The sequence below is a fragment of the Sphaeramia orbicularis genome, chromosome 22, assembly GCF_902148855.1.
Source record: "Sphaeramia orbicularis chromosome 22, fSphaOr1.1, whole genome shotgun sequence".
In the NCBI taxonomy this organism is placed as follows: Eukaryota; Metazoa; Chordata; class Actinopteri; order Kurtiformes; family Apogonidae; genus Sphaeramia; species Sphaeramia orbicularis.
The window spans coordinates 35540928-35566446 of NC_043978.1; the positions used below are offsets into that span (position 1 = coordinate 35540928).

The 25519-nt window shown below is 38.4% G+C and overlaps 2 protein-coding genes across 4 annotated transcripts in view; one reads left to right on the forward strand and one right to left on the reverse strand.

Moving 5' to 3' along the window:
* Window positions 1-2157: 2157 nt before the first annotated feature.
* LOC115414303 (uncharacterized) lies at window positions 2158-4144 on the forward strand. The gene has a single exon (XM_030127601.1). It carries the CDS (start codon window positions 2695-2697, stop codon window positions 3379-3381), a length of 687 nt encoding a protein of 228 aa, XP_029983461.1. The 5' UTR covers window positions 2158-2694; the 3' UTR covers window positions 3382-4144.
* Window positions 4145-8154: 4010 nt separating this feature from the next.
* The window catches only part of ccdc9b (coiled-coil domain containing 9B), a 30222-nt gene continuing 12857 nt past the window's right edge, over window positions 8155-25519 (reverse strand). For 2 of the 3 annotated variants that reach the window (XM_030127464.1, XM_030127465.1), the window contains exons 7-13: window positions 22144-22322; window positions 18316-18365; window positions 17868-17918; window positions 16804-16900; window positions 13899-13932; window positions 12867-13461; window positions 8155-10508 (exon numbers count right to left, since the gene is read on the reverse strand). In XM_030127464.1, the coding sequence (XP_029983324.1) occupies window positions 10345-10508; window positions 12867-13461; window positions 13899-13932; window positions 16804-16900; window positions 17868-17918; window positions 18316-18365; window positions 22144-22322 (1170 nt within the window). In that variant the 3' untranslated portion in view covers window positions 8155-10344. The remainder of the gene's footprint in view (window positions 10509-12866; window positions 13462-13898; window positions 13933-16803; window positions 16901-17867; window positions 17919-18315; window positions 18366-22143; window positions 22323-25519) is intronic. The other variant, XM_030127466.1, reaches the window with a different exon arrangement.

The following is a 25519-nucleotide window of genomic DNA, read 5'->3' on the forward strand; positions in this document are numbered from 1 at the left end:
GCAGCATAATATTTTGTAGCTATTGAAACAGTTTTGATTTTAAAGGCCCACTTGTTAGATACTGTATGTATTTTATTCATTATATTCCTTATTCACGTTACTCAAGTGACGAGGAGACTGGTGAGACTGTATATTTCTAATGTAATCTTTCAGTACCATGCACACTATAAATATTTAATTGACCTCTATGGACAAAAAAGCAAGAATTTCAGACATGGATTCTGTGAAACGTGAGCAAAATACTTTGTATAGATGATCTTTATAGGATGAGCTTGAATCATATTTTATGGATTTCATCAAATTGCTCTTGTTGTAACAAGTAGGAGCATCATGATCAAGTAAGCAACTGCAATCATTGAGAAAGTTACAAAATATGATGGGATATTCTTTTGGTGAATAAGTAACCGCATGCATCTGCACATGAAACACAGTATATTAACAATAAATTAACCAAAACCATTCGTTTGCTCATTAACTTTATGAAATAATACCAGACACCTGTTGATGGTCATGATATTGTCATTTAAATTAGGATACAGACACAGTTTCAACAAAAGATTCCCAGTCATTTGGATAATATTCAAATAAACCTTGAGAACAGAGGACTGACATCTGGTCAGTGTACAGTCAGACATCCTATAGGGTCAGCTTATGCAACACACACCTTATCATTGTAACTGTATTGCAGTGATTCTGTGGAAATGGACAGTGTCTCAACATCAAAATGATCCAATACTGGTGAAATACTATGAAGGTTAAAGTGTCTGAGTATCACTTAACCTCCTGAGACCCAGAAAGAAATTATTTTTGCCATTTTACATTAAGTAATTGCCTTAATTGGAAACAGCATGATGCAACATATACACAATGTCCTTTTCAGTGGACTTTTTTATGTAAAGCTGTGCCACTCTTGTCCACTAGAGAGGACAAAAATGCATTGCTGGGTCTCAGGAGGTTAAATTCTGTGATTAATTATAAAGACATATAGATATAGATATATAGCTAAATATAATATCACTAAAAGATAAAATATCTGTTGTTTTATGGTGCCACTGTAGCAAATGATAGATAGATAGATAGATAGATAGATAGATAGATAGATAGATAGATAGATAGATAGATAGATAGATAGATAGATAGATAGATAGATAGATAGATAGATAGATAGATAGATAGATAGATAGATAGATAGATAGATAGATAGATAGATAGATAGATAGATAGATAGATAGATAGATAGATAGATAGATAGATAGATAGATAGATAGATAGATAGATAGATAGATAGATAGATAGATAGATAAAACCCATTTTTTCTCCTTGGCTTTTGAAACCATGTGAGATGTTTGAAGGTACTATCTTTATTCTATACTTTTTATTTGGTAGTGGTTTGTTGTTCTTATTTATCTATTCTATTTATTTGTTTATTTTATTTATATTGTTGTTTTTAATTGTACGGCTTTTAATCTATTCTTGTATTTTATTGTTTTTATTTGGATTTTATTTATTCTTCTGTATAGCACTTTTTTTGGTTTGTTTTTGTTTTTGTCCAGTTTCTATGTCTTTAAATGTATTCTGTATTTTATACTTCTATTTTGGTTTTAATTTTTCTTCTGTACAGCACTTTGGTCCACTGCAGTTGTTTTAAAGTGCTTTACAAATAAAGTTGGATTGGATTGGATAGTTTGATATAGTTTTATCAGCAGAAATCACATTCAATCGTCACACACTCTATGATTAAGAAAATCTGTAATAAATAATAATAATAAAAAACGACTATGTAGAAGAATACATACTTGCAAGCTTAAACAAAACTACTAACTTACAAATAAAAAAGTAACATATGTCACCTGCATGTGCCTTTCACCTGTTTAACCTTCGCAGTTCCCCAGAGGGCATGCGCAAAACCATGCTGTCCTTAAGGTAACAGGGTGGATGAAGGCAAATCTTACCCATAATCAACCACCTGTTTTTATATATAGTTTTAGCAGTAGGTTATCTCAGTTTACAGTACGTAATACATGAATTATCTTTAATTTGATGGCTGGGGTCCACGTGCTTGTGGTCCACAGTTAAAGGCGCACAGTTTCCACCATCACTGGGACTATAGTCCTCATCAGCACAACAAACTCCAGCTCTGTATGTGGCACCACAGCATCCTGATGTGGCTTTCATATGTGGGGGGTTTTGTAGTTTTCTTCTGACTGCTGCACAGCTGCTGCTTCTTTAAGAGCCACCGCCCGCCCCCTCTCCTGTATTTTTAGCTGAGCCAGCCACTTCATTTGCTGGATAAGACAGACAGTTGTGTACCGTATGATCTCACTTATTCGCTTTAATAAATGACATCAAATCTTATACTGCGGATTCACCGTAGGCCTACAACCAGATGTTTCGTGGAGATGTCGTAGAGGATAGACGGATGCTGAGACGCGCACTGAGCCTGTGGATGCTTCATGTCCATTATGAAACGCAATGCTGCACTGGGTTGGGAATGTTAAGGCGCAGCGCTTTAAGGATCAAATGAATGACAAGAAATCAGTTTAGCTGCAAAACACTCCTGTGGTGAGGACGGTTCAAGGTGTCCAGCATCTTTCTCCTGTGTCCTCTGGTACCTGTCTTCTCTTGGATTGTGGATAACAAGAAGCCTTCAAGACGGAGGGGGTGGTGGAGCATCGAGGAAAAAATAGGGGCAATATGAGAGAGCGGGACTTCATGCCCAATATGGAGAGGGGCAAACCTGCCACTTATACGGGGGACAAAAAGGCTAAGATGGCTGCTAAGACTAACAAGAAGTGGGTGAGATTAGCCACTGTTTTTGCATATGTATTGTCCGTGTCTTTAGCAGCCATTATTCTGGCCATTTACTACAGCTTGATCTGGAAACCGACCAGTGCATCCTCTTCTGCGGGGAGGCCGGGGGTGCCAGAGGAGGTCACCACCACCGCCAACATCTCAACTAATATTTCCACAAGCAACAATGCCACAGAGTGGAACTCTACACAGACAGGGCTTGAATCTCTAAACCAGAGCAGGCAGGACACAGCCGCGCACAGTCGGTCGTTTCAGTGGGATGACAGAGCCGACAGAGTGACCGTCGGTGCCGGAGCAGAAATTGCGCACCCCCAGCAGGAGGAAGGACTCTACGCATCCTCCCACGGTCACACAAACGCGGAGAGATCGAGCACTTTGGGTAGAGAGACACACGGGTCTCATCCAGGGGTGAGCCACTACGTCCCCACAGGCACCAGGGAGTCTGGAACGGACCGGGACACGGATGCGCACAGACGGGGAGAAGGAGCGAGCGACCAGGGCGACCCCGACCAGGCGGCTCCAGATGCGCCCACTGTTCCTCCGACCTCCGCGACGAGCCGAGCAGACTGATCGGGCCCTCATCACCCCCCCCAACCACCACCACTACCACACCCCCCCTGTTCCCAAACACAAACTCATCCAGCGAGGAGTGTTTTCCAGACTCAAACGCCGCAGGTCGGATAGCACACACAGGTCTTCCTCTGGAAACTCATTTTGCAGAGTCTCAGATGGATGCTGAACTGCACAGGCGTCATGCACTGACACACAAACTGTACTGAACGGCCATGACTGAGGAAAGAGGAGACCTCGCTTCTTCAATAAACACTGTTGCCCCTTCAACACTATGCTTTTTTTGTTTTAGGCCATCTGTATGCCTTAAAATGTGTCTACTTTACCTCGAACAGTCTTTGAGGCCACTATCCTGCCCGTACGTGTGGACAACACTGGTATAAATATTTTGTTCGATAAATAAGACTCCAGAGAAGCTTTTGATTTGCAGGACATAAATGTGTCTCACAGGCATACTGTGCTTAACATCACTGCCATTTACCGGCTGGTCTAAATCAATACTGCATTATTGCATTTAACATAGGCTGTATTTTCTTTTTCATGGATCAAACCTGGATTCCAAGTAGAAGAACCTGCATTATTGAGTTATGCTCAGGTATGTGCATATAACCATGTAAATGTATTGTGCATTTGGTTATGTACATATAGGGCAGGCATACATCTTTTGGCCTTGATGAACTTTTAGTGTGATTAGATGATTTTTATTAATGTATTATAGGTAGAACTATATCACACAGTACAAATAAACATCCTTAGGAAATGATTCATTTCTATGTTTTTATAATACATCTATGTAAAACATGACTTAATCTGTGATATTATCTTGTATGTTAATGATATTTTATTTATTTAGAGCCAGAATGGAGAATCTATATATTCAAATAAATGTTAGGTTTTTCCTAACACCTTATATTGTTTGTTTGCAGAATGAGAAGTCAGATGGATCTAAATGAACGGTGTGCTCACTCCAGGCTATTAGAGTGGAACTATAATGTGCAAAGCCCACGTTTATTGATTGATATGAAGAGGCAGGTTCAGCGGAAATAATAACTGTGAAAGTATAAAGAGCTCTGGGTTTATGGTCAGTCGGTTATTAAAATTTTAGTGGGGGGCTTGTTATTGTATGAAAATAACCTGAGTGAACTGTCCAGTGTGTGATCAGAGGGGTTGTCTGCTGCTCATGCAAAGAGAAGCATTCATCTGCCATGTCTGCCACAGTTCAGTCGCTGCAGCTCTCACTGAAACCACTTCACACAGTCACATGTAGTGAACTATGAAGTGGAAATAAGACCAACCACCCCGTGCGCTTTCTCAGCAGCATATGAGGGAGGTGTATCGATTCGAAAGCTCTGTTGTTGCACTGTACAAAACAGAAGAACACATTACACAATCGTGCTTGGTGCTATTTTGATCCAACTCTCTCTGAAAGGACTGTTTGGCTGAAAGGTTGCTTTCTATGCTGGCAGTGACAAGAATCATTCACTATCACTCTGAAAATAAAACCACTTGATTTCCGCTGAGCAGCCAGTGCCTCAGTTATGTTGCACTGTGATGTAAACGGTGATGACATCCACTGTTGTGTTAATATCAGTCGACGGGTGACAGATTTTCAGAACCAGTGCCAAGGCATGTGTGTGGCGCATTCAACAGGAAGTCCATTCATCAGGGAGGATTAGACGAACACCCCCCCCCCCCCCCCCACTATCATAACACAGACCATGTGTACCAGAAAATTGTAATCCAAAACAGTAAAGGCTGGCCTGTCCCTGCTGCAGTGAACTCTGTCTAAAGAGCAGCCTTGACAGATGTGCTTCCAGTGCCTCTTATGGCTTCTTGTGATAAATGAGAGAGCAACAACTGGCCTATTGATGAGGGAGTTCATCAACAATGACAGTTATTGCTGTGAGTCAGGACGTAGCAGCTGACCTTATGACTCTTGAACCCAGTCATCCATCCACTTATTATATTACCTCTTGTAAAATCAGTCAAATGTTCCGTAAAGGTCCAGTAAGAGTCTCATTGGTTTTGTAGCAAAGCCAAAGCCATAAATATCATCATAACTTGACGAGTTTAAAAACAGCAGATGTCATAGCTGCAGACATTACCCTTTTTGAATTGTAAGTCTTGCTGCAATGCTACAATTGTCAAGCAAAATCTCCTGAACTGCATCTTCCATTAGTCCTGATGGATAATCTGTCATATTGTCAGGAGATACAGGCATAGTAAAGCACCGCTGTTTAGTATCAACACAGCTGCGTCATATGAAATCATGAAATGCGTAAAGTTTCAGAGACTAGTTTCCTCATCAGATTTGACATGTAAGGGTTGACACACTACAAGCAAGAGACCTTTCCAACAAAGCTTGAGAAAATGAAAGCCTTTCAATATGCCATTGTCTGCAAACAAGACAAGCAAGACACCGTCACAAAAGTTATTAAATATTAACATGGAGTCTTGCAATACAAGAGGAACAATAGCTTTTCAGTTAATAAAAAAAAAAAAAAAAAAAACACAAGTGTGTTGTGAAGCATAAGAAGAAGAAGTGACACTGTGTGCAAACTATGCTGTCATCTGAGGGAGTTTTAGAAGTTTCATAAACAAAAGTAGCTCTGACAAAATGTGACAGGGGATCAGCTGGTGGCATAATGACAAACACAGCTGTGTGATTGAGGTTTAACCCTCACAGACCTAAACAGCTGCTGGCAACCAAAGTCATCCACTGAACTAAAATATTTATTAACTTTGGAACAGCTTATCTGTTAAATACATTTTAAAAATACAGGTAAAATGCAGTTTCTGACCTTTAACCCCTGTAGTTTGACAAATGACAGTAATTGTAGATGCTTGTTTTTACATTCAGTTAATGATATGCAGTATTTTGCTGAAATAATCATGTTTGCTTCAGTTTTCTCTGCTCTGAATGATAATAACTTTGGAGTTTTCTCTGATCTTTTATGAAAATCTACACGGCCAGTTAGTTAAATATGGGAAAATAGCTGATTTTTACTGAAAAATGCAAAATTCAGAGGATAATGCTATAATAAATGGTGGTAAACTTAAGAGAGGTTAGATTTAGAGAAAATTTATTTGGAAGTTTCCAGTAAAAATAGAATAAGCCATAGTATCCAGCATCAAAGCTATCAGTGCATCTGAGTGGTGTGAACTAATATCTGGTTCATTTAGGCCTGGGCATTTATTAAAATTATGGAGCTAATAACAATACTCCAGTGAAATAATTGGTAGGCCTGAAAGGCATTTGACATTTGGTTAAATTATGCTAACAAATCACACAGGCTCAGAATCAATATGGCCAAGAGTACGTGGATGACACCTCGTCAGCCCGGCTCCATGTCTCGAGGCTGGGGGCAAGCAGGGGAAAAGAGCACACTTACCTTAATCAGGGCAGCTGCTGAGGCGTGGTTGTTACATCCTAAACTATGACAGGGCCAAGGGGGGGGGGGGGGGGGGGGGGGATGACGCACATGCTCAGCAGGGACTGCCAACCTGTCTATGTGAGGTTGTGTCAAGGTTGCGTGGTTGGACCAGGCCTCGCTTCCACTTAACCTCCATCCATCAACCATAATGAAACACCTCGAGAGCCTCTGACTGCTGCCTCCTCCTGTGTAAACCTTGGCTTTTTATGCAGGAAACCAGGACTTGAGAGTCATACAAGATTTTGAGTTATGATACAGTAAAACACAATATTAACAAACCTGGTTTAACCTCCTGAAACCCAGCAATGCGTTTTTGTCCTTTACAGGGGAAGAGTTTCACAGCTTTACTTCAAATAACACACAAATAAAACACTGTCCACTGCAAAGGACATTCCATAAAACATAAAAAACATATCTGAAAAAACTGTTTCCAATCAAGGAGATTATTATTAATATTATTTTAAACACATATGTATTGTTTTTTCATTCATATAAAATCAAGAAAATTATTTAATGTAAAAAAGCCAAAACTTTTACTTTCCTGGGTCTCAGGAGTTTAAAGCCTGAAAAATTATCAGCGCAAACTTTTCTGTGTGTTACTAAATGAAAACATAAGCCTGCAGTGTGATTTACAACGACAACACTTAGCATGACTTTGTTATAAAGCCTTTTTATTTTTCTGCAGAAAGGCAAGCTTCTGACAGTTTGCTCAGCTGCAGAGTGTATCTGACATAATCCTACACTGCACTTCAATCCTCACAGCCTACAGGACTTATTTCCATAATATCAACACCCCCACTGGTGTACTATTGCATCAGACCCTTCAACTATTAGCTAGCCTAACTCCAAAGTGAACCAGGAGTGCTATGGATTAAAAAAAATCATTGGGCCTGTGTTGAAAATAGAAGTTAAACCTTCTAGTGTGCAGTTGATCTGCCCAGTGCACGGTGGCCTCAGTGACAGAAGGCTGCTATGGAGATCGGCCTGGGTACAGTTAATTAAAATAGTGGCACCTGTGGGAAGTCCCACCTGTACGACTGAGACGGAGCTGTTTCCAGTATAACAGCCCCACAGAGAGCTGATGAGAAATTAATAAAATCACAATCCAACAGGAACATAGACTCAACAGACTGAGGTCATACTCGACTGTTGATGCTGCAATGTGCTCTACATTTCTGTTACATCTGCTTTTTTCCTCTCTCTGGGGCCCATTTTTCTATTAAGATATAAAAACTCTCCAGAGGATGGATTCATTCTCGTCTGCAGTGTTATCATAGATACATCAGTATAAGAGCAACATTTTGACGATGCGTAAAAAAAAAAAATGAAGAGTCCAAAATACAGAAAAAAAACTTTATTGATTTTCTGTGTGCCTCGGTCTAAAATGTTCTACAGTAAATTAGGTAATGTTGTACACATTTTGAAGTTACCATGAGTACTCTGAACAGATAGAAGCTGGCATCACACCTCGACACACACTCTCATACAAAAGCAAACACAGTTTCTGCTTTCTTAAGAGTGCATGTAAAAAAAAAAAATCGGAGGACAGTAGTGCACATCTGGAGGAGCAAGAATCACTGCAACCACCTTGAACATTCATCATTTAAGGGGATGTGAACATTACTGCACACATTTCATCCATTCAAGTTCCATATGCAACACAGAATAAGGCCCCGACTCAGAAACAGCAGATTTTCCGTTGTGACCACCGTGACGTTTCATGGTTTTCCGAGTGTGTTTCTACTGGACTCCTCATGATTTGTTTTTTTTATATAACCACAGTTGAAACTGATAGGACCATTCAGCTGAAAGCACGTCCACTGTTCTCCACTCACAGTTACATAACTGTTTACTATACTGTAGCATTGGCAAAAGCTCAATACTTCCTTGAGGGTAACAGTTCATTTAAGGCTTCTTATAGTTGTCTCTTGATGCCAAAAATAAAATAATAAAATGACAATAAATTATGAATACATGTCACAGAGAGAAAAACACATTGTTTTAGACTTGCAAAATCACTCTAGTTAACATTCTGTTGTCCAAATGTCAAATAAATAAAGTTAATACTGATGCTGCACTGTTAGAACAGCACATTTAGTGTAACACTATGTTATACAAACCTTGAAATGAAGGTACAGCCAATATGCAAGGCACAACATCTGACTAAATTCTGATGAGGAAGCTTTTTAAAAATATTAGTTGTTTCTCCCACTAATCAGAAGACATGACACAACAATGTCAGACAGTAAATACAGCTGAATCCCAGTGTTTGACTGTAAACCCTCACGGACGTGGACCATGTATTTTCAATGTGTGTCAGTCTCCAAGGTGCACAAGGCCTTAGAATAAAAACATGTTGATGACTGCTCCACCCTTCGGCATGGGAAGAACACCATCACATGCAGCAAAACGTATGCTTTTCTTTGCATGGGTGTTTTATTAGTGTGATGTTAAAAGCTTAATAATCATCTTAGAAGTGTAAAGCTCTAAGGAAGACCAGATAACTGGGATTCAGCTGTCAAAATATGCTAACTATAGAGAACGCAACAACTGTATGTAGTTAAAGGGCAAGGATGAGATTTTATTCAACCGTTTTGTTTTTGTCTCACTTTTTTTTTGTCTTAGGACGTTAAAGTTTGAAGTCAGGATTTGCTGATTTTATGCAGGAACTTGTGCAAATACAAAGTAATACCACTTAAGAGTCAAAATAGCAACAGTTAAATAATGCTTTTCTTCCAATTTATGACAATTTGGAAAAGTTATTGTGGTCTCAACTTTACCCTTTATGTTTAATAAATATCTACACATACTGTTTTGAGTGTAGAAATACAGACTGTAACTACTGCATCCTCATACGTCACAGATTTGACTCCATTCATGAAAATACAAGATCTCTAAGGCAGAATCAGGCACTAGATAATTCAACTGTGGCTGAAATTCATTCTCAAAGGCTACCCAAAGAAAAGTGATTAGCTAGCCTCCTGAAATGTACCTTGAAATGTTCATACAGATGTAAACATTCATGATATTGCACTCAAGCAGCATACTAACATAGTACACACACTTTTAGAATTATAAAGTGCTTGGATGTAAAAATATTTAAGCAGGGACAATGGTCAGAAACACTTCTTACCATTCCTATGTCAAATTTTTTATTAATGTATGTTTTTTTTGTTGTTGTTGTGAAAACTCCAACAGGTGGAACACGCCACAGCAAAATGAACCACTGTTTTGTGTGTAGGCCGTAAACAGTGTATCTCAGATGAGCTACCTGAAGCAAAATGATACAAAGAGGCTATGTTTTGGTTTCAGTATTTACACTCATCCGCAATATGCCAATCAAACAATCTTCCCGTGCTCTCTGGCCTGCAAAGAAGAAAACATAAACAAAATGAGTCATCCCGACGTCGCCATATGAATGACAAGATGCATTCCCCTTATGAGTCGATTTCTGTAACAGGCCTCAGAGGCGGTGGATACTTCAACCCAAATTGGATATTACACAGCTGTAGTAGATGTATTTAACTCATCATCCATTTGCAGTTCCCTCCATTAGTCCATTTACGCATCTATTGATCGTCCCTTCCCTCTTCCTGTCTCCCACACTGACCTTGTCGCTGCTGGTGGAGTGTGCCGGGTGTGTTTCTCCTGACTCCAGACTCAGGACAGACAGACCGGAGTCTATTAGTTCCTCTATAAAACAGAACCAACATGAGCTCAGCGGCAGACAGAGGTCGCAGAAGTACACACATTCTTTACTCGGGTAGATACGTAGGTGTCAAAACACAAAGAAGAACCGATTCATTAAAGTAAAGGCAAAAATGTACCAGCTCTGAAATAGACACAAAGACTAAAAGTCAAAGGTTTTTCTACCTTTCTATCTGGTCTCAAACAACTCTTTCAATTAATGATGCCTTTTCTTGTCGTTTATGTCTTGCTATAAAAGCCAAGTGACCTCTGTGTGCATGTGTGTGTGTATGTGTGTCTGCTTTATAACTGAAAAACTGGAGAGCGATAGCCTTTGCCTTTTGGAGTACTTATGTATTTTGGGCCAAGGAACAGACAGATGAAAACAGCTTATTGATATGAACAATACTTTTGGAGTTATTAGTTGTTTTTAAATTACAATGGGACTGCGGACGGCAGTGACTTGCAATAAACCGTCGTGTACAGTCCCGTGTAAAAGTCTTATGCTGCCTTCACGTGCTACCAGGAATCGTAAAATTCACAAACCATCATGTTCAGTAGTGTGTAAAAGTCTATGGTCCACGTCGATGTCAATACAAAACAAAATGAGGGACATTCTAGTTCTTTATAATCTGTGTGTTACACCAGTAGGCTTAGTCAAGTCATCAAGTAATGTGAATGTGAAGTCATACAGTAATGATGTAAAGCCCTTTCAAAGACATATATAAGGTAACTATGAATGGATTCTTTGCTGTTACTTTTGATGTCAATACAAAACAAAATGGGGGCCATTATATTTTCTCCTAATCTGTGTATTACACCAGTAAGCTTAGTTCTGCTCCCATTTTATCACCTCTACTGCTTCTAGAACCCGTGGATTCCCACAGGTCAACGCACTAGTGTGTTTTATGTCTCTACGTCTGTCCGTTCACTAAGGCATCAAATTTTTCTGTTAAAGCCACTTTCACATAGGTTCAACTCTGTTTATGATTGGGAGACGTGCTATGATGCTTATTAAAAACTAGCCAATAATAATAATCTCTATCAAATGCAAAAAACAAGAGTAGAAGGGACATATATCTGTGGTGAAATGTAGGGAGTAGAACTCAAATTGCAAATAATTATGAACATGGTGTAAAACGTTAATAAAAACAGAATGCAATGATGTGCAAATCTCAAACCCACATAATGCATATGAACACAGAACACACAAAACATTAAAAAAATCTTCTATTTTAAGAAAAATTTGATGATTTTAAATTTGATGGCAGCAACATCACAACATTTTAGAATCCATATTCTCTGAACCAAACAGGAGAGGGTCCAGCTGTATTGTTAACAGCGGTTAATTCTAAAGCCTGCATCTCTGATGGTATGGGGGTGCATTAGTGCCCATCAGTGTGTATACAGCTGTTAGAGCAACATATGCCCCAAGTCAGACAGCATCCTCTACAGGGAAGGCCTCGCATATTCCAGAAAGACAACACCAAACAACATACTGCATCTATTACAGCAGCATGGTAGAATCATAGATCAGACAAGAACGGAGAAGCATTAATCTCTCAAAACAACGCAGCTTGTCTCCTCACTTCACAGACATTTATATACTGTTGTGATGCTACACAGTGGAAAATATGGCCTTATCCCAATTTTGAAGATGTGTTGCTGTCATCAGATTACCTCATTTACATTTTCTCAGTTTCAACATTTGTTTTATATGTTCTTTCTTGAAAAAAATATTGGTTTATGAGGTTTGCAAATCACTGCACTGTTTTTTTACCCTGTCCTCCGAAGGGGAGGCAAGGGATATTATTTTTGGTTCAGTTTGTTTGTTTCTTTGATTGTCAAAACTCTTGCAGCAAAACTATTGGTTGAATTCATACCAATTTGGGTTTATACATTGCCAGTGACCCAGAATAGATGTCTTTACATTTTGGGAAAAATAGGTCAACGTTTCAATTTTTTATGAACTTTGAAAATCTTTTTTGTTCTTCCATTTAGTTGTAATGGGTGAAATTTAACATCTATTAAAACATCAATTTTGTTTCAATTTACTTCAAACTTGGCACATATATAGAGGCAGTTGATATGCTGACATCAGCACACATATAGGCATGATGACATCAGCTGGATTGATGCCAAAATAAGCTACAATACGTGTAGGGGGCGGGGTTTGTTGTGCCTGGTACCACTTGTTTTGTTTTGTTTTTTTTTACACATTGTCCCAACTTTTTTGGAATTGAGTTGTATGGATACCTGAACATTTTACTACAGTACAAAAACCGTATTTGTACTTTGTTACTTCCCACCTCTGGCTACCATATCCTCCAGATGAAGGGTGTAGATGGGTTGGAGTGAACGTACCTGTGTTTGTGTTGCTGATGTTGCACTTGGCCACCTCTACTGGCTGGTCCAAGTTCTCCTGCAGGGAGGCGCAGGCTTTTTCAGCAGGGGGGGAGCTGAGAGCTGTGGGGGGGCTGCTGTCCTTTTTAGTACATTCAGTTTCACAATCCTGCTGCTGGGTAATGGGAGCAGAATGACCTCCTCCCTGATTCTGAAGACCACAACCGTCCTCCTTGGCACTTTCAAGCTGCTGCTGCTGCTGCGTCCCCTGTACTTGGTGTTTGTTTTTTTTAGGCGAGGAGGTTTTCAAGGAGCTCGGACCCCTGGCCTCTGAACTGCCAGACTCCTGAGATCCTGTACTGCTGTGTCTCCCTTTTATGAGTTCCTCAGAGAAGCGAACTTTCTTCTCTGACCCCCGCTGGGAGGAGGAATCTGCTTTCCCTTGCGTGGGGGTGTCCTCTTGTAAAGTAGCTGGGGACACACTCACTTCCTCAGGTGTATTCACCACATCTGGACTGAGCTTCGTTTTTGTGTCCCCATCTTTTTGATCTGCTGCCTCGGGATCTGTGAGGGCATCAAGTTCCTCCAGGAATTCTTCCAGTGTTGCCTCAGAATCCTAAGGGAGCAGATTAGATGAACAAATAAATTATTATCAGCAAAGATGGGACCAAATATGTCACTGTACGTCCTCTGGCAATATGTTATTGATATACAAACATCAAATATCAATAAGGTACAGGGTAGACATGGAAGTTTCAGTCTGTGTTCATCTTAAAGATACACAAAACTAAAACTACTTTCTGAATAATTCCTGCGTTTTATACTTTTGGTCTAAAAGTTTTAAGGGTAGTGCTTCTCCTTCAGACATAAAGACATTGTGAACTGTGACAGATGATTTTCTTCCTACATATCAAATATCACAGACTCACTATCATGACACCACTGTTACCAAAGACTACAAGTTTGACTTTCACCCCTAATTTTTTTTATCTACATTACATTATTTGACAATACATTCTTTGAATTTACAGGAACAGCAGCTTGAGCTCTCACCTGTAGGCTTTCTCCTTCTTCATTTGCCTGCCATCTGAAAAAAAGAGACTTGTGTCAAAAATGTAGAATAAGCACACATTCAATCTGTCACTATGCTAAACTATGCTGTTTGTTTTAATGCAAAACACAATACGACATTGCACGATCAGGAAAAGTAGAATTATCATAGCTCTAGTTTCTGAATCTATGTTTTCCTCAATTCAGTCCAGTACTTCAGATCATACACATCCAGAGGTAAATGGTCTGAATTTAAAACTTTACTTCAGTACAAGTATATTGAGCAAATTTTACCAATATGTAAAAAGTTTTATCCATGATGTTTTGGATTACTAGGTTAATGTGTATGTTGCACTTTAGTTCTGTACATGTTTAAGGTCAATCTCATGTGAATTACTTTATATGATGTTGCTTTTCCTCCCAGGAACCAGCAATGCATTTTTGTCCTTTGGAAGCGACAAGACAGCTTTACAAAAAAAAATAAATAAAAACTGCAAAGGACATGCCATAAAAATAATAATTTATCTGAAAAAAGTGTTGCATGATGCTGTTTCCAATCAAGTCAATTATTTAATGTAAAAAAGCCAAAACTTTACTTTCCTGGGTCTCAGGAGGATAAACAGTTTAATCTACCACCGAGCTCTACATTATCACTGTATATTTGTATAAAAGGTCAGCTTCTCATGTGCTCAGATAAAATGGCTTGTTTTCAGCTTTGTGACAATACATTATCCAATGAATCCAAGAGGGTTTTAAAAGAGATTTAGGTTAAGAGGAATGAGAATTTTCTCAACACAAAGAAATACTTCACCTGTCAGCTTATGACAAACACTCAAAAGCAACATATATGGACAAAAATGTAATGGAGTAAAACCTATAATATTTGCCTCTGAGATGTAGTGGAGTAGAAGCACTGAGTCGCATAAAATGGAAATGTTAAAATAAAGTCTGAGTACTTTACATTTGTAGTGCAGTACAGTATTTGAGAATATGTACATAGACATACCTAGATACCACTAACTAACTGTATTTAATTACATTCTGCTGTCAGAGGTGGTAAAAACACACACATATTTACTCATGTAGAAACATACATACAGATGTGTAAAGATATTCTGGTAAAAGAAGAAGTACAGACTCAATGTCTTTACTGCAGCCTAACTATAAAATATTAGCTCTGAAATATACTCAAGGAGTAAAAGTAAAAAAGTTTTTCCACATTTCTACCTGAAGTTGCTAAACCTCATACCATCCAGGTCAGTATTAGCATCTACAGTCACTGAAAAAATTATTAGACCACCCTTGTTTTCCTAAATTTCTTGTTCATTTTAATGCCTGGCACAACTAAAGGTACAAAGCTAAAGTACAAAACTAAAGGTTTGGACAAATATAATGATAACAACAAAAATAGCTCATAAGAGTTCTATTTCAGAGCTGATATCTAGCCATATTTCATGGTTTTCTTGATAATAACCAAAATCACTTCAGTTCTTACATCAACAGCTATGGCACTGTACTGCCAAAAACAGTGTTTTAAGGCATTCCATGTTTTCTTTTCTGTCTGTTTTAGTCACATGATACACACAGGAGTTAGTACTTGATTGCATAACCATTGTTTTTTGATGACTTTTGATGAGCTAATATTTTTTTCTGTATTTCTCTAGAATCTTATTAAAGAAAGAAAACACCTTTTCTCTGCAATCAAGTCCCTTTCTTATCTTTAGCTGGTAACGTCTTTCACACCTGTCGTTTGTGATATGCTGTTTGTGATACATTTGGGGCGGCCATGGTTCAGATGGTAGAGCGGGTCGTCCCATAACCGAAGGGTTGGCGGTTTGAATCCCGCTCTGTCCTAGTCAGTCCATTGTGTCCTTGGGCAAGACACTTCACCCTCCTTGCCTCCCGTGCCACTCACACTGGTGTATCAATGTGTATGGATGTTTGGTGGTGGTCGGAAGGGCCCTAGGGGCAAATTAGCAGCCACGCTTCTGTCAGTCTACCCCAGGGCAGCTGTGGCTATATATGTAGTTTACCACCACCAGAGGGAGAATGTGAGAGCGAATGAATAATGGGTCAATAATGTAAAGTGCTTTGAGTGACCAAAAAAGCGCTATATAAATCGAATCCATTGTTATATGCACTGCGCTCTATGCTCAGAGGAAACATCTTTTCAATGTTATTGCATCATATATTTAGGCTGAAATTAGCCCTGGCATTAGAAATCTGCACTATTATGCAAAGGATAAAATAATAATCCCTCTGTAATATATTACAAAAACAATGTAACAAGCCTGTTTTTAAAATGTAAGGAGTATTTGTACAGTTTTATTTCCCACCTCTGTCCACCGTTGCCTTGGATCACATTTGGATTTATTTCCAGCTCTGACAGCCTGATAACAAGAACCTGTCAGAACACACCTCGGTGCTATTTTACTTCCATCACCTACAAAATCATCTGGCAAATTACTCATTCGTATTGAAAGGATAAAAAGCCTCCATGCTAGGTCTGTAGTCTGAGATTATGAGCAATGCTTGTGTAACAGCACACCCTAAAAGCCTCCTCGACACCCAACACAGTAGCCTGTTTCTCAACAGAGCAAAGCAGCACAAAAATGAATGCAGCAGGATGTGAATGAAGCCTTGTGGGTTATTTAGTCAGCTGCTACAACTGCTAAATCCAGTCTCATGACATCCAGGGGAACTTGTACATCGGGGCACAGTGCAGGGAAACAACAACTTTCTTACATCCTTTCACACATTTTCATTTTTCATAGTACATTTTCTTGTGATAGCTAATTGAAGCTACAGGAAGAGACCTTCAGCATTTGGAAGCTGAGTCATCGTTTAACATTGGAGTGTTGTGTGTTTGTGTGTGGTATCATTGGGATGTCGTTTGGCCATTACTGACCTCCTGGCCCTCCCAGTCAGACGGTCTTTTCCTTTTGCTTTGCTGCTCATCACTAGAACATTTTTAGCTCCCTTGTCTTTGCCTCTCTTCTCATGACCTAGGGCAGACCAACATGAAGTTAGCCTCAATAAAATCATGAAACTGAAATGAGCCCATTGGTCCATTACAGACAACATAAACATCCTTTATTGTTTCAATGGATTACAACTGTACATTCATCACTGACATCAGGTTTTAATAGAGATATGACAAAATTATGAACAAGTAGTACCAGGCACAACAAACCCTGCCCTTCGCACATATTTTGCACATTATAAGTAAATGGAAAGATTTTAAAATTCATTAAAAAATTTAACTTTGACCTAATGTTCCCAAAATGTAATGAGATCCATTCTGGGTCACTGGTAATCTATAAAGTTAAATTGGTATGAATTTAGCCAATAGTTTTGCTGCTACAGACATGTGAAATTTTACCCATTATAAGTAAATGGGGGAAAAAAAAGATTAAAAAAATTCATAAGAAATTGTAACTTTGACCTATTTTTCCCAAAATGTATTGAGATCTACTCTGGGTCCTTGGCAATCTATAAACCAAAATTGGTATGAATTCAATCAATAGTTTTGCTGCTAGAATGTTACCAATCAAACAAACAAACAAACTGAACCAAAAATAATACCCCTTGCCTCCCATTTGGGGGGTGGGATAAAAAAAAAAAAAATCTATAAGCGCTTAATGTACTCCAAGAGCAAAAGTAAAAATTATCTCTATATTTGTACCATCTCAACCTGCAGAACCTCATATCATCCATGTCAGAACTAGCATCTATGCCTTGAGAACAATGTAGTACAGTAACAAAATAAGAATACTTCACTACTGTTCTTAAGTATGTTTTGGGAGAATTTGTACTTTATCAGACCCAAATATTCATCACTCATATCAAGTTTTAAAAGAGATAAGTCAAAATTATGAGACTAAAAAGCTGAAAATACAGACAAAACTAGCCGCAGTTTGTTGTTACGTCAGAGTGAGAACTGATAAGTTTATAAATATCTTTGAGAGGTACCTCGTGAATCTGCACTTGCCCTCGGTTGTCCTCTTCTAGCATTTCGCCCACCTAATGATAATAATAATGATAAAAACTGTATTAATAGAACACCTTCAAAAAGGAATATTTACAAAGTGCTTTCACAGACACCAAAACTCAGTATAATAATAGAAGCGTAACATGACAAAAAGGATAAAAATATACTGTGCACAGTAGATGATGTAAAAATAAGGTAGAGACATGAGACAGTAAAAATAACCGACTCAAAATGAAATAAAGCAATAAAAAAGCAATAAAATATCTAATAATATAATTTTTGCATTTATTTAAAGGCGGAAATGTGATACAAATCCAGAGAAAACCAGAGATACCATGAGAGATACCAGAGAAAACCATGAACACATTCTATTTTTAGTTTTTAGGTTTCTAGGTTATTGCCTATAACTGCAGCTCAATCCAGTCTCACCTCTGTTTGAAGGTCCCCAGTCTCTGTCAGGGACAGATTTGTCTGAAAACCTAAAAGAAAAAAAATCAGTTCAGACAAATACACAAACCCGCAACGCAGAGCCAGCAGAGAATATTTTTGACATGAGTCTGTGAACATAATGTATTCAGCCTTTTTGTTTAGGTGATGTAACAGCCCTTTTACACCTGTTAACAGGGCACTCTGACATGTGAGAGGTTTTGCCTCATGAATCACGCTTTCATTTCGCATCGACTGAGACCGTCTAAATTGTTGAATCAAAAACACATTTCCTCTTCTATTCTTACTCAAGGGCCTCACCAAATAAGGAAAGGCATGCCATCCCTTATCCCTAGATAAAAATAGCCGTTCCTCCCTTGTCTCTTTACATTTTGATGCTTCCTTTAGCGGCACATTTATTTACTCAGAGCATCACAGCTTGGCTTGTTTGGAACGCCAAAATGAATGAGTTGGATGTTTTCCCTCCAGCACTTTAAGGTACTATTGTGAAAACCGTGGAAAGGAAGCATTTCCTATCAATCAATCATATCAACAATGGCTCTTTAAAAATGTACTAATTCTCAGCCATTTCTAAAAATCAGTCAATTCACCTCAGTTTACAATACTGCACTCCTGACGTCTTGTGACTTGATGCGATTTCATTTAATGATCATGTGGTAGGAGTCCTGATAGCTCATCAAATGGATTTTTTCACTTAATAATTGAGCTAGAAAGATTCACACTGTTCTATACAGTTTGTTTGTGCCTGAGGTAAAAGTAAACATAACAGAAGCAAGTGATTGGCTACTAAAGCTGGCAGATTAAAGGAGCGATACATAATATTTGTACTTTTAAGAATGACCTAACACTATCAGTGTGTGTTTTGAAAAAGAGTTCAGGTGTTATGTCAGAAGTTATGAGCTGAATTTATTTACAGCCATAGGTTGACATGTCACTGTGAATGTATGTGACCACTAGAGGGAGTAATGAGTCATGGTCATGAAAATTAACACCAAGACTGAGTTAAGAAGAACAACTATTGGAGTTTGACGCTGATACAGTATTTCTTCCACATACACTACCAGTCAAAAGTTTTAGAACACCCCAATTTTTCCAGTTTTGTATTGAAATTCAAGGAGTTCAAGTCCAATGAACAGCTTGAAATGGTACAAAGGTAAGCAGTGAACTGCCAGAGGTTACAAAAAAAAAAAAAAAAAAAAAAAAAAGGTAAGGTTAAACGAAACTGAAAAATGTACATTTCAGAATTATACAAAAAGGCGAACAAGAAATGGGTTAACAACTTAAAGCAGTTTTGCAGCAACGGAGGTTGATCAAGCCTCGAAAGTTGGTGCTACCAATTCCTACAGGTGTCCCAACGTTTCTGAATTCCTTCCAACCCCCTCTGTCTGCATAAAAGTAGTGTTGGAACACACTTTGGTACCGTACCGATGTGAGCATTATTTGAACAGTATTGTACTGCAGAAAGTAGTGTGTTACTATAAAAATGGCGAGGAAAAGGCAATTAACGATAGAAGAGAGACAGACCATCATAACACTTAAAAATGTTGGTCTGTCCTACAGAGAAACTGCCAAGAAAGTCCAGGTGTCAGTAAGTCCAGTTTCCTTCACCATCCAAAGGCACTCAGAAACTGGGGGAAATGCTGACAGGAAGAGGTCTGGCAGAGCCAAAGACACAACAGAATCAGAAGACAAGTTTATGACAGTCAACAGCTTGTGTGATAGGAGATTCACAGGACAACAGCTTCAAGCACAGCTCAATAGTGGTTGTAGTAAGCAAGTCTCAGTTTCAACTGTGAAGAAAAGACTTCCAGTTACAAGTTTGATAGGTCGAGTTGCAGCAAGAAAGCCATTTCTGAGACTTCAGAATAAGGAAAAGAGGCTTGCCTGGGCCATGAAACACCACCAGTGGACTACTGAAGACTGGAAGAAGGTGTTATGGACTGATCAAACCTGCAACTGGAAGTCTTCTCTTCACAGTTGAAACTGAGACTTGCTTACTACGACCACTACTGAGCTGTGCTTGAAGCTGTTGTCCTGTGAGTCGCCTATCACGCAAGCTGTTGACTCTTAGAAACTTGCCAATATCTGTGATATTTGATTCAGAAATAGATTTAAAGAAGCAATTTTCATTTTAAAGGAAAATATATTACTAAAGGAATTCAACATTTATACTTATAAAAGTAGATTTAGGGCTAAATGTAGAACAGCAAGGTCATAAAAGCAGTTGGAACAAGTTGTATTTTAATCCATAAAGACCCAGCACTACTTTTATGTCAGTTCCCAAATGAAATGTTCTATATATCTAACCTGTTTTAAGCTGTAGTATTTAAATCTGTATTTTGTATTTTATCAGTATAAATCTGGTATTTTCCTACATTTAATTCACTGATCATGAAGATGTTCACTACAGCTCAGATTAAAGTTGAAGGTTATTATATTGAAAGCAGCAGAAACTGCAGAAAGTGACTTTTTCAGTCAAATATATCATTAACTGAGCATAAATCAAGCATTTCCATCCAGTGTCATTGAGCCAACTCCATGGGTTTTACTAGTGAATCAATGTTGTAGAAGATGACAGTGTTTGCATGGTAACTATGGAGCCTCTGAATGTCCAAATGGGTCATATCTGATGACCATGGAAAGATGAATAACTGTATTTTATGCCAATTATTTACATGGATTGGTAGGATAGTGGATCAACACGGATTAAACAGTTTAGATCAGTAGATGCTTTTGGTCGGTGATGGATGTTTGGGTCTTTATGGGTTAAAAGTTAGTATAATGGAAAATGACAAGCAAAACCTTAATTTGTTTCTCTATCTGTGTTCCAGACCTTGACATATAACTGGTATAAGGTCCTCCTTAGAATCACTGATCTTTCTTACCTCCCTTTCTCACTCTACAGACTGCACTGTACTCTGTATGTCTGTCCACATAAAACACAATCCAAACTCTTAAGGTCTCTATATACTCCGCAAAAAAAAAAAAAAGAAAATTAATCTGTCTCCTCGAACTGCGAGAAAAAATGACAGAATTCTTTTCTCGCAGCCCTGGTTTGTTCCCACAGCTTATTCTCGACACATCATCTGGGAAGAACGTTTTTCTCGTGTGGGGTCCGAGAACTATTGTGTGATTGGTCTGAACGTTGAAGTGGGTGTGGTTAATGTGGAAAAGCGGAGAACTTCCCAGAAGTTATTGTTGTTCTTGCCACCTCAAGAAAACAAACAAATTTCACTGTTCTTGCAGAGTATGTACAGGCTAATTTCAAAATCTAACCAAAAAAATGTCTGTGACGCAAGACAAATAGCATTTCCTCATCATCAAAAGGCTAGGGATTGGTATCATTTAACATTTTTCACAATTGGGATCAACAGCAATACTTTGGCTTCAATAGTGGTTCCTAAACAGTTCGATTTTTCCATATTAATGAAAGAAAATTTCAATACATCTTAAACCACGAATCTGAAGTTTTTGTTTTTAGCACATTTTTCAACACTCAAAGCAGAATTAGAGCATAAAAACTCTTTTTTCAAAATCATCAATAAAAAAATTAAAACTATTTTGAGTTATTCAGTCAGTGCCATTAAAGTATTGAAATTCTGTACCCAGTTTGCGTGTCTGTCATTTAACCCTTTACCAAGACAGTAGGAAACTGATTATTATTATTATTATTATTATTATTATTATTATTATTATTATTATAGGACTGTGAAATTGTAAAGTGAAAAAAATGAGATGATAAATAGGAAGAGCCAGTGAAGTCAACTGGAACAACGGTTGTGAGACAGGATGGAGGGTCAGAGGGCTTACATGTTCTCAGTTTTGTCCATGTCCCACGCCCGTCTCCACTGGCCCTTGGCGTTTTTATGGCGTGCCACTCTCTCTCTGTCAATTTGCTCTCGCTCTTTCTTCCAGCGCAGATACTCCTCCTGCTCCTCTTTCGACGTGGGGATGTTGAGGTCTGTAAAGGCCTGCAGGCTCTCGGGCTCCTTGAGAGAAATAAAACATTCTGCTTTAAAAGATTAAACCAGCTTCTTTAATGTAGACACATCAGTAATGGAGAACTGGCACTGAAACAAGACTTGCACTATTCAGAGTGTGATGTTGTAACAGATTTGAAGCATTAATCTGCAAAATAATCAGAGCAGAGGAAGGAACTAGCTCTGAAATAAATTCACATTGGACATCAGTTATAACTAAACCAACTCTTCATGATTAAAATGAAAAATGGGTTATATGAAGAGCAGCTGGGTTCAGTCAGAATATAACTGATGCAAAAAGGAAAGGAGCAAACACATAATTCTGCTATGTGAATGTGTACATTATTGCTGTAAACTGCCTCTTAGTAAATACTAATGGTTTCCTGTAAGTGTCGGATCATTCCATTCAGCTCCCATTTGATTACAAAAAGGTTCTTGTTTGTCATCCAATATGGCAGCAAAGCAACACAATCAAATTCTTCTAGGCCATATTCCAGGAAAAGTCCATTCTACGGTAGATGCAATTACATCCCCTTCCTCCACTCCCCTTTTAACCCCTGTTACTAATTTCTGTGATGAGAACTGAAAGGACCGCTTGCTAATACTAAAGGCTGATCGGGTGCGGGCTCTTTAACACATCAAAGCGGACAGAGGCTGTGTGCTCGTGTTACAAAGCCCTGGAGCGAATCAGGAGTACAAACACATCTGTGCTCTGAGGGAAATCATGTAAAAGGCCAGCTACCGCTCACAGAAAGAGTCTGTCAGCGCTTGATTTTTATGCAAGCACACAGGAGAGGATGTTGGTACCTAGAGAAAAATGATGGATGTGTGCCTCTGACTTAAAAAATCAACATGCTGCTCTGCACATTGCATCGCACAACAACTGTTAAAAAAAATGAAACACACATGAAGCACAGCGCCAAGGAGAAAGTGTGATGGGTGATATTTTCCCTCAGGTGTAAACCAATCAGAGCTAAGTAAACATGTTGCCGTCCTGCTTACAGTTAATGGCATCTGTGTTCATCCCTCTGTTTTCCATCTCCTCAACCCTACCCTCCCTCTCCTCTGGACCCCAGAGGACAGTGAGGGCCACCAGGGAGGATGCCTCCCGCATGTTCCTACAGGCCGTCTCCTGATGCTACCCGGCTAATTAGCACTTTTTAATTTTTCACCTTCACGAGGCCTCACGTGGGAGGCTGTTGAGGCCAAGGCAAGTGGGATACATGTTTGGCCAGTGGTGGCAGCTTGAATTTATTATCCTGCCCCCAGAAGGGGAGGCACGGGGTATTGTTTTTGGTTTGGTTTGTTTGTTAACACTTTAGCAGCGAAACTGTTGGTTGAATTCATACCAAATGTGGTTTATACATTGCCAGTGACCCATAATAGATGTTGTTACATTTTGGAAAATGTAGGTCAAAGTCCAAATTTTTAGGGAATTTTTAAAAAATCTTTTTTTCCCATTTACTTATAATGGGTGAAATTTCGCATGTCTGTGGCAGAAATACTATTAGTTGAATTCATACCACATTAGGTTCATAGATTGCCAGTGACCCAGAATAGATGTCATTATATTTTGGGAAAAGTTGGTCAAAGTCCTAATTTTTTATGAATTTTTAAAATCTTTTTTTTTTTTCCCCCATTTACTTATAATGGGCGAAATTTCAAATGTCTATAAAAACATCAACTTTGTTTCAATTTACTTCAAAGTTGCCACATATATAGAGGCAATTGATATGCTGACATCACCACATGCATAGACATGATGACATCAGCTGGATCGATGCCAAAATAAGCTACAATATGTGCGATGGGCGGGGTTTGTTGTGTCTGGCACCACTTGTTTACAATGGTTTGTTTATGTGTTTTCATTTGTCCTGCATTTAACTGTCATCTCCTATTCCTAATTTTAGTGTTGTTATTTTATTTTGTACTTTATTCCATGCAGGTACTGACATGTTGAAAGGACTGCAACCAACTCCCTCTTCTATAGTGGCTGCAAAAAAAATAATGGAAAATCCCTTGTTACAGTCAGTGTTGATTTATCTACACTGAGCTATTTAGTTAAGGGGATAATAACTCTAGTCAACACTCTCGCACAGATGGTGACAGTAATATACCTTAACGGTGGATTCCACCAGCTATAAAATGAAAAAAAGCAGAGGAAGCCTTTTTGGACTACGTTACAAATATGGCAGCAGAGTCAGTTCCCTTCAGAAAAACAGCAGTTATTGGAGCAAAAGCCATACTGAGATTATTGAGATTGCAATTATGATAAGACTGATCTACAATGATGTGTAAATGATGCTTCAGAGATTAAATGTACTACAATCTTATAAACTTTGATAAAACACGGTGGAAAAAAATGATAAAAGTACTGTTTGTCTAATGTTTTCAAGATGTATGATAAAGTGTTATCATATACAGAGCTGTGCAAAAGTCAGGTTGAATTATTTGGCATTCTCTTTTCTTCAGATACAGCAAGAAAATACAGGAAATATGTGCACAGCCTTAAAAGACACAAAACTGAATTAAATAGGTTCTAAAGGTTATTTAGTGTGACCTCTGACCCCATGACAAGAAGCAGCACAAACAGAAACATCTGACGTGTGTTGAATGAAACCTGGTATTAAACATCAGCGACTGAATCCAATAAATCTCATATTGTCTGAACAAAAGCATTAAAACATGTTAAATTTAAATGGGAGATCACACTAAAAACTACCTCTTTGGGTTTTTATTTCCTGAAACTTCAGTTTTTACTGCTGTACGTACTTTCATATATCCATATTGCACCAGAGACTCAAATGCATGTGTGTTCAACCCATTCATTAATTAATATAGGTTCACATTTTGACCCAACACTGTATTGTTAAAACCATATCGAACTAGCACTAGGACTTAATTGTTCTTTATCAGTGACCCAAATGTGGTAAAGTTCAACTACCATTTTCCCTATACACCATTAGTATTCATTGTAAAACTCATAAATACCAGTCAGGTATATATAGACCAATGTAATCAAGGAAAATGGAGATAATTTGCATTTTTTTTACTCATAGTCAAGCTAAACTAGCATAAGAAATACAATAAAACTGCCATTTTGCATGTTTCACACAGTAATAATATTAATACTGGTATAATACTGGTAGTAATGCTGTCAACCCAGTGTCACTCAATGGAAAATATATTTACAACAACCAGTTTTT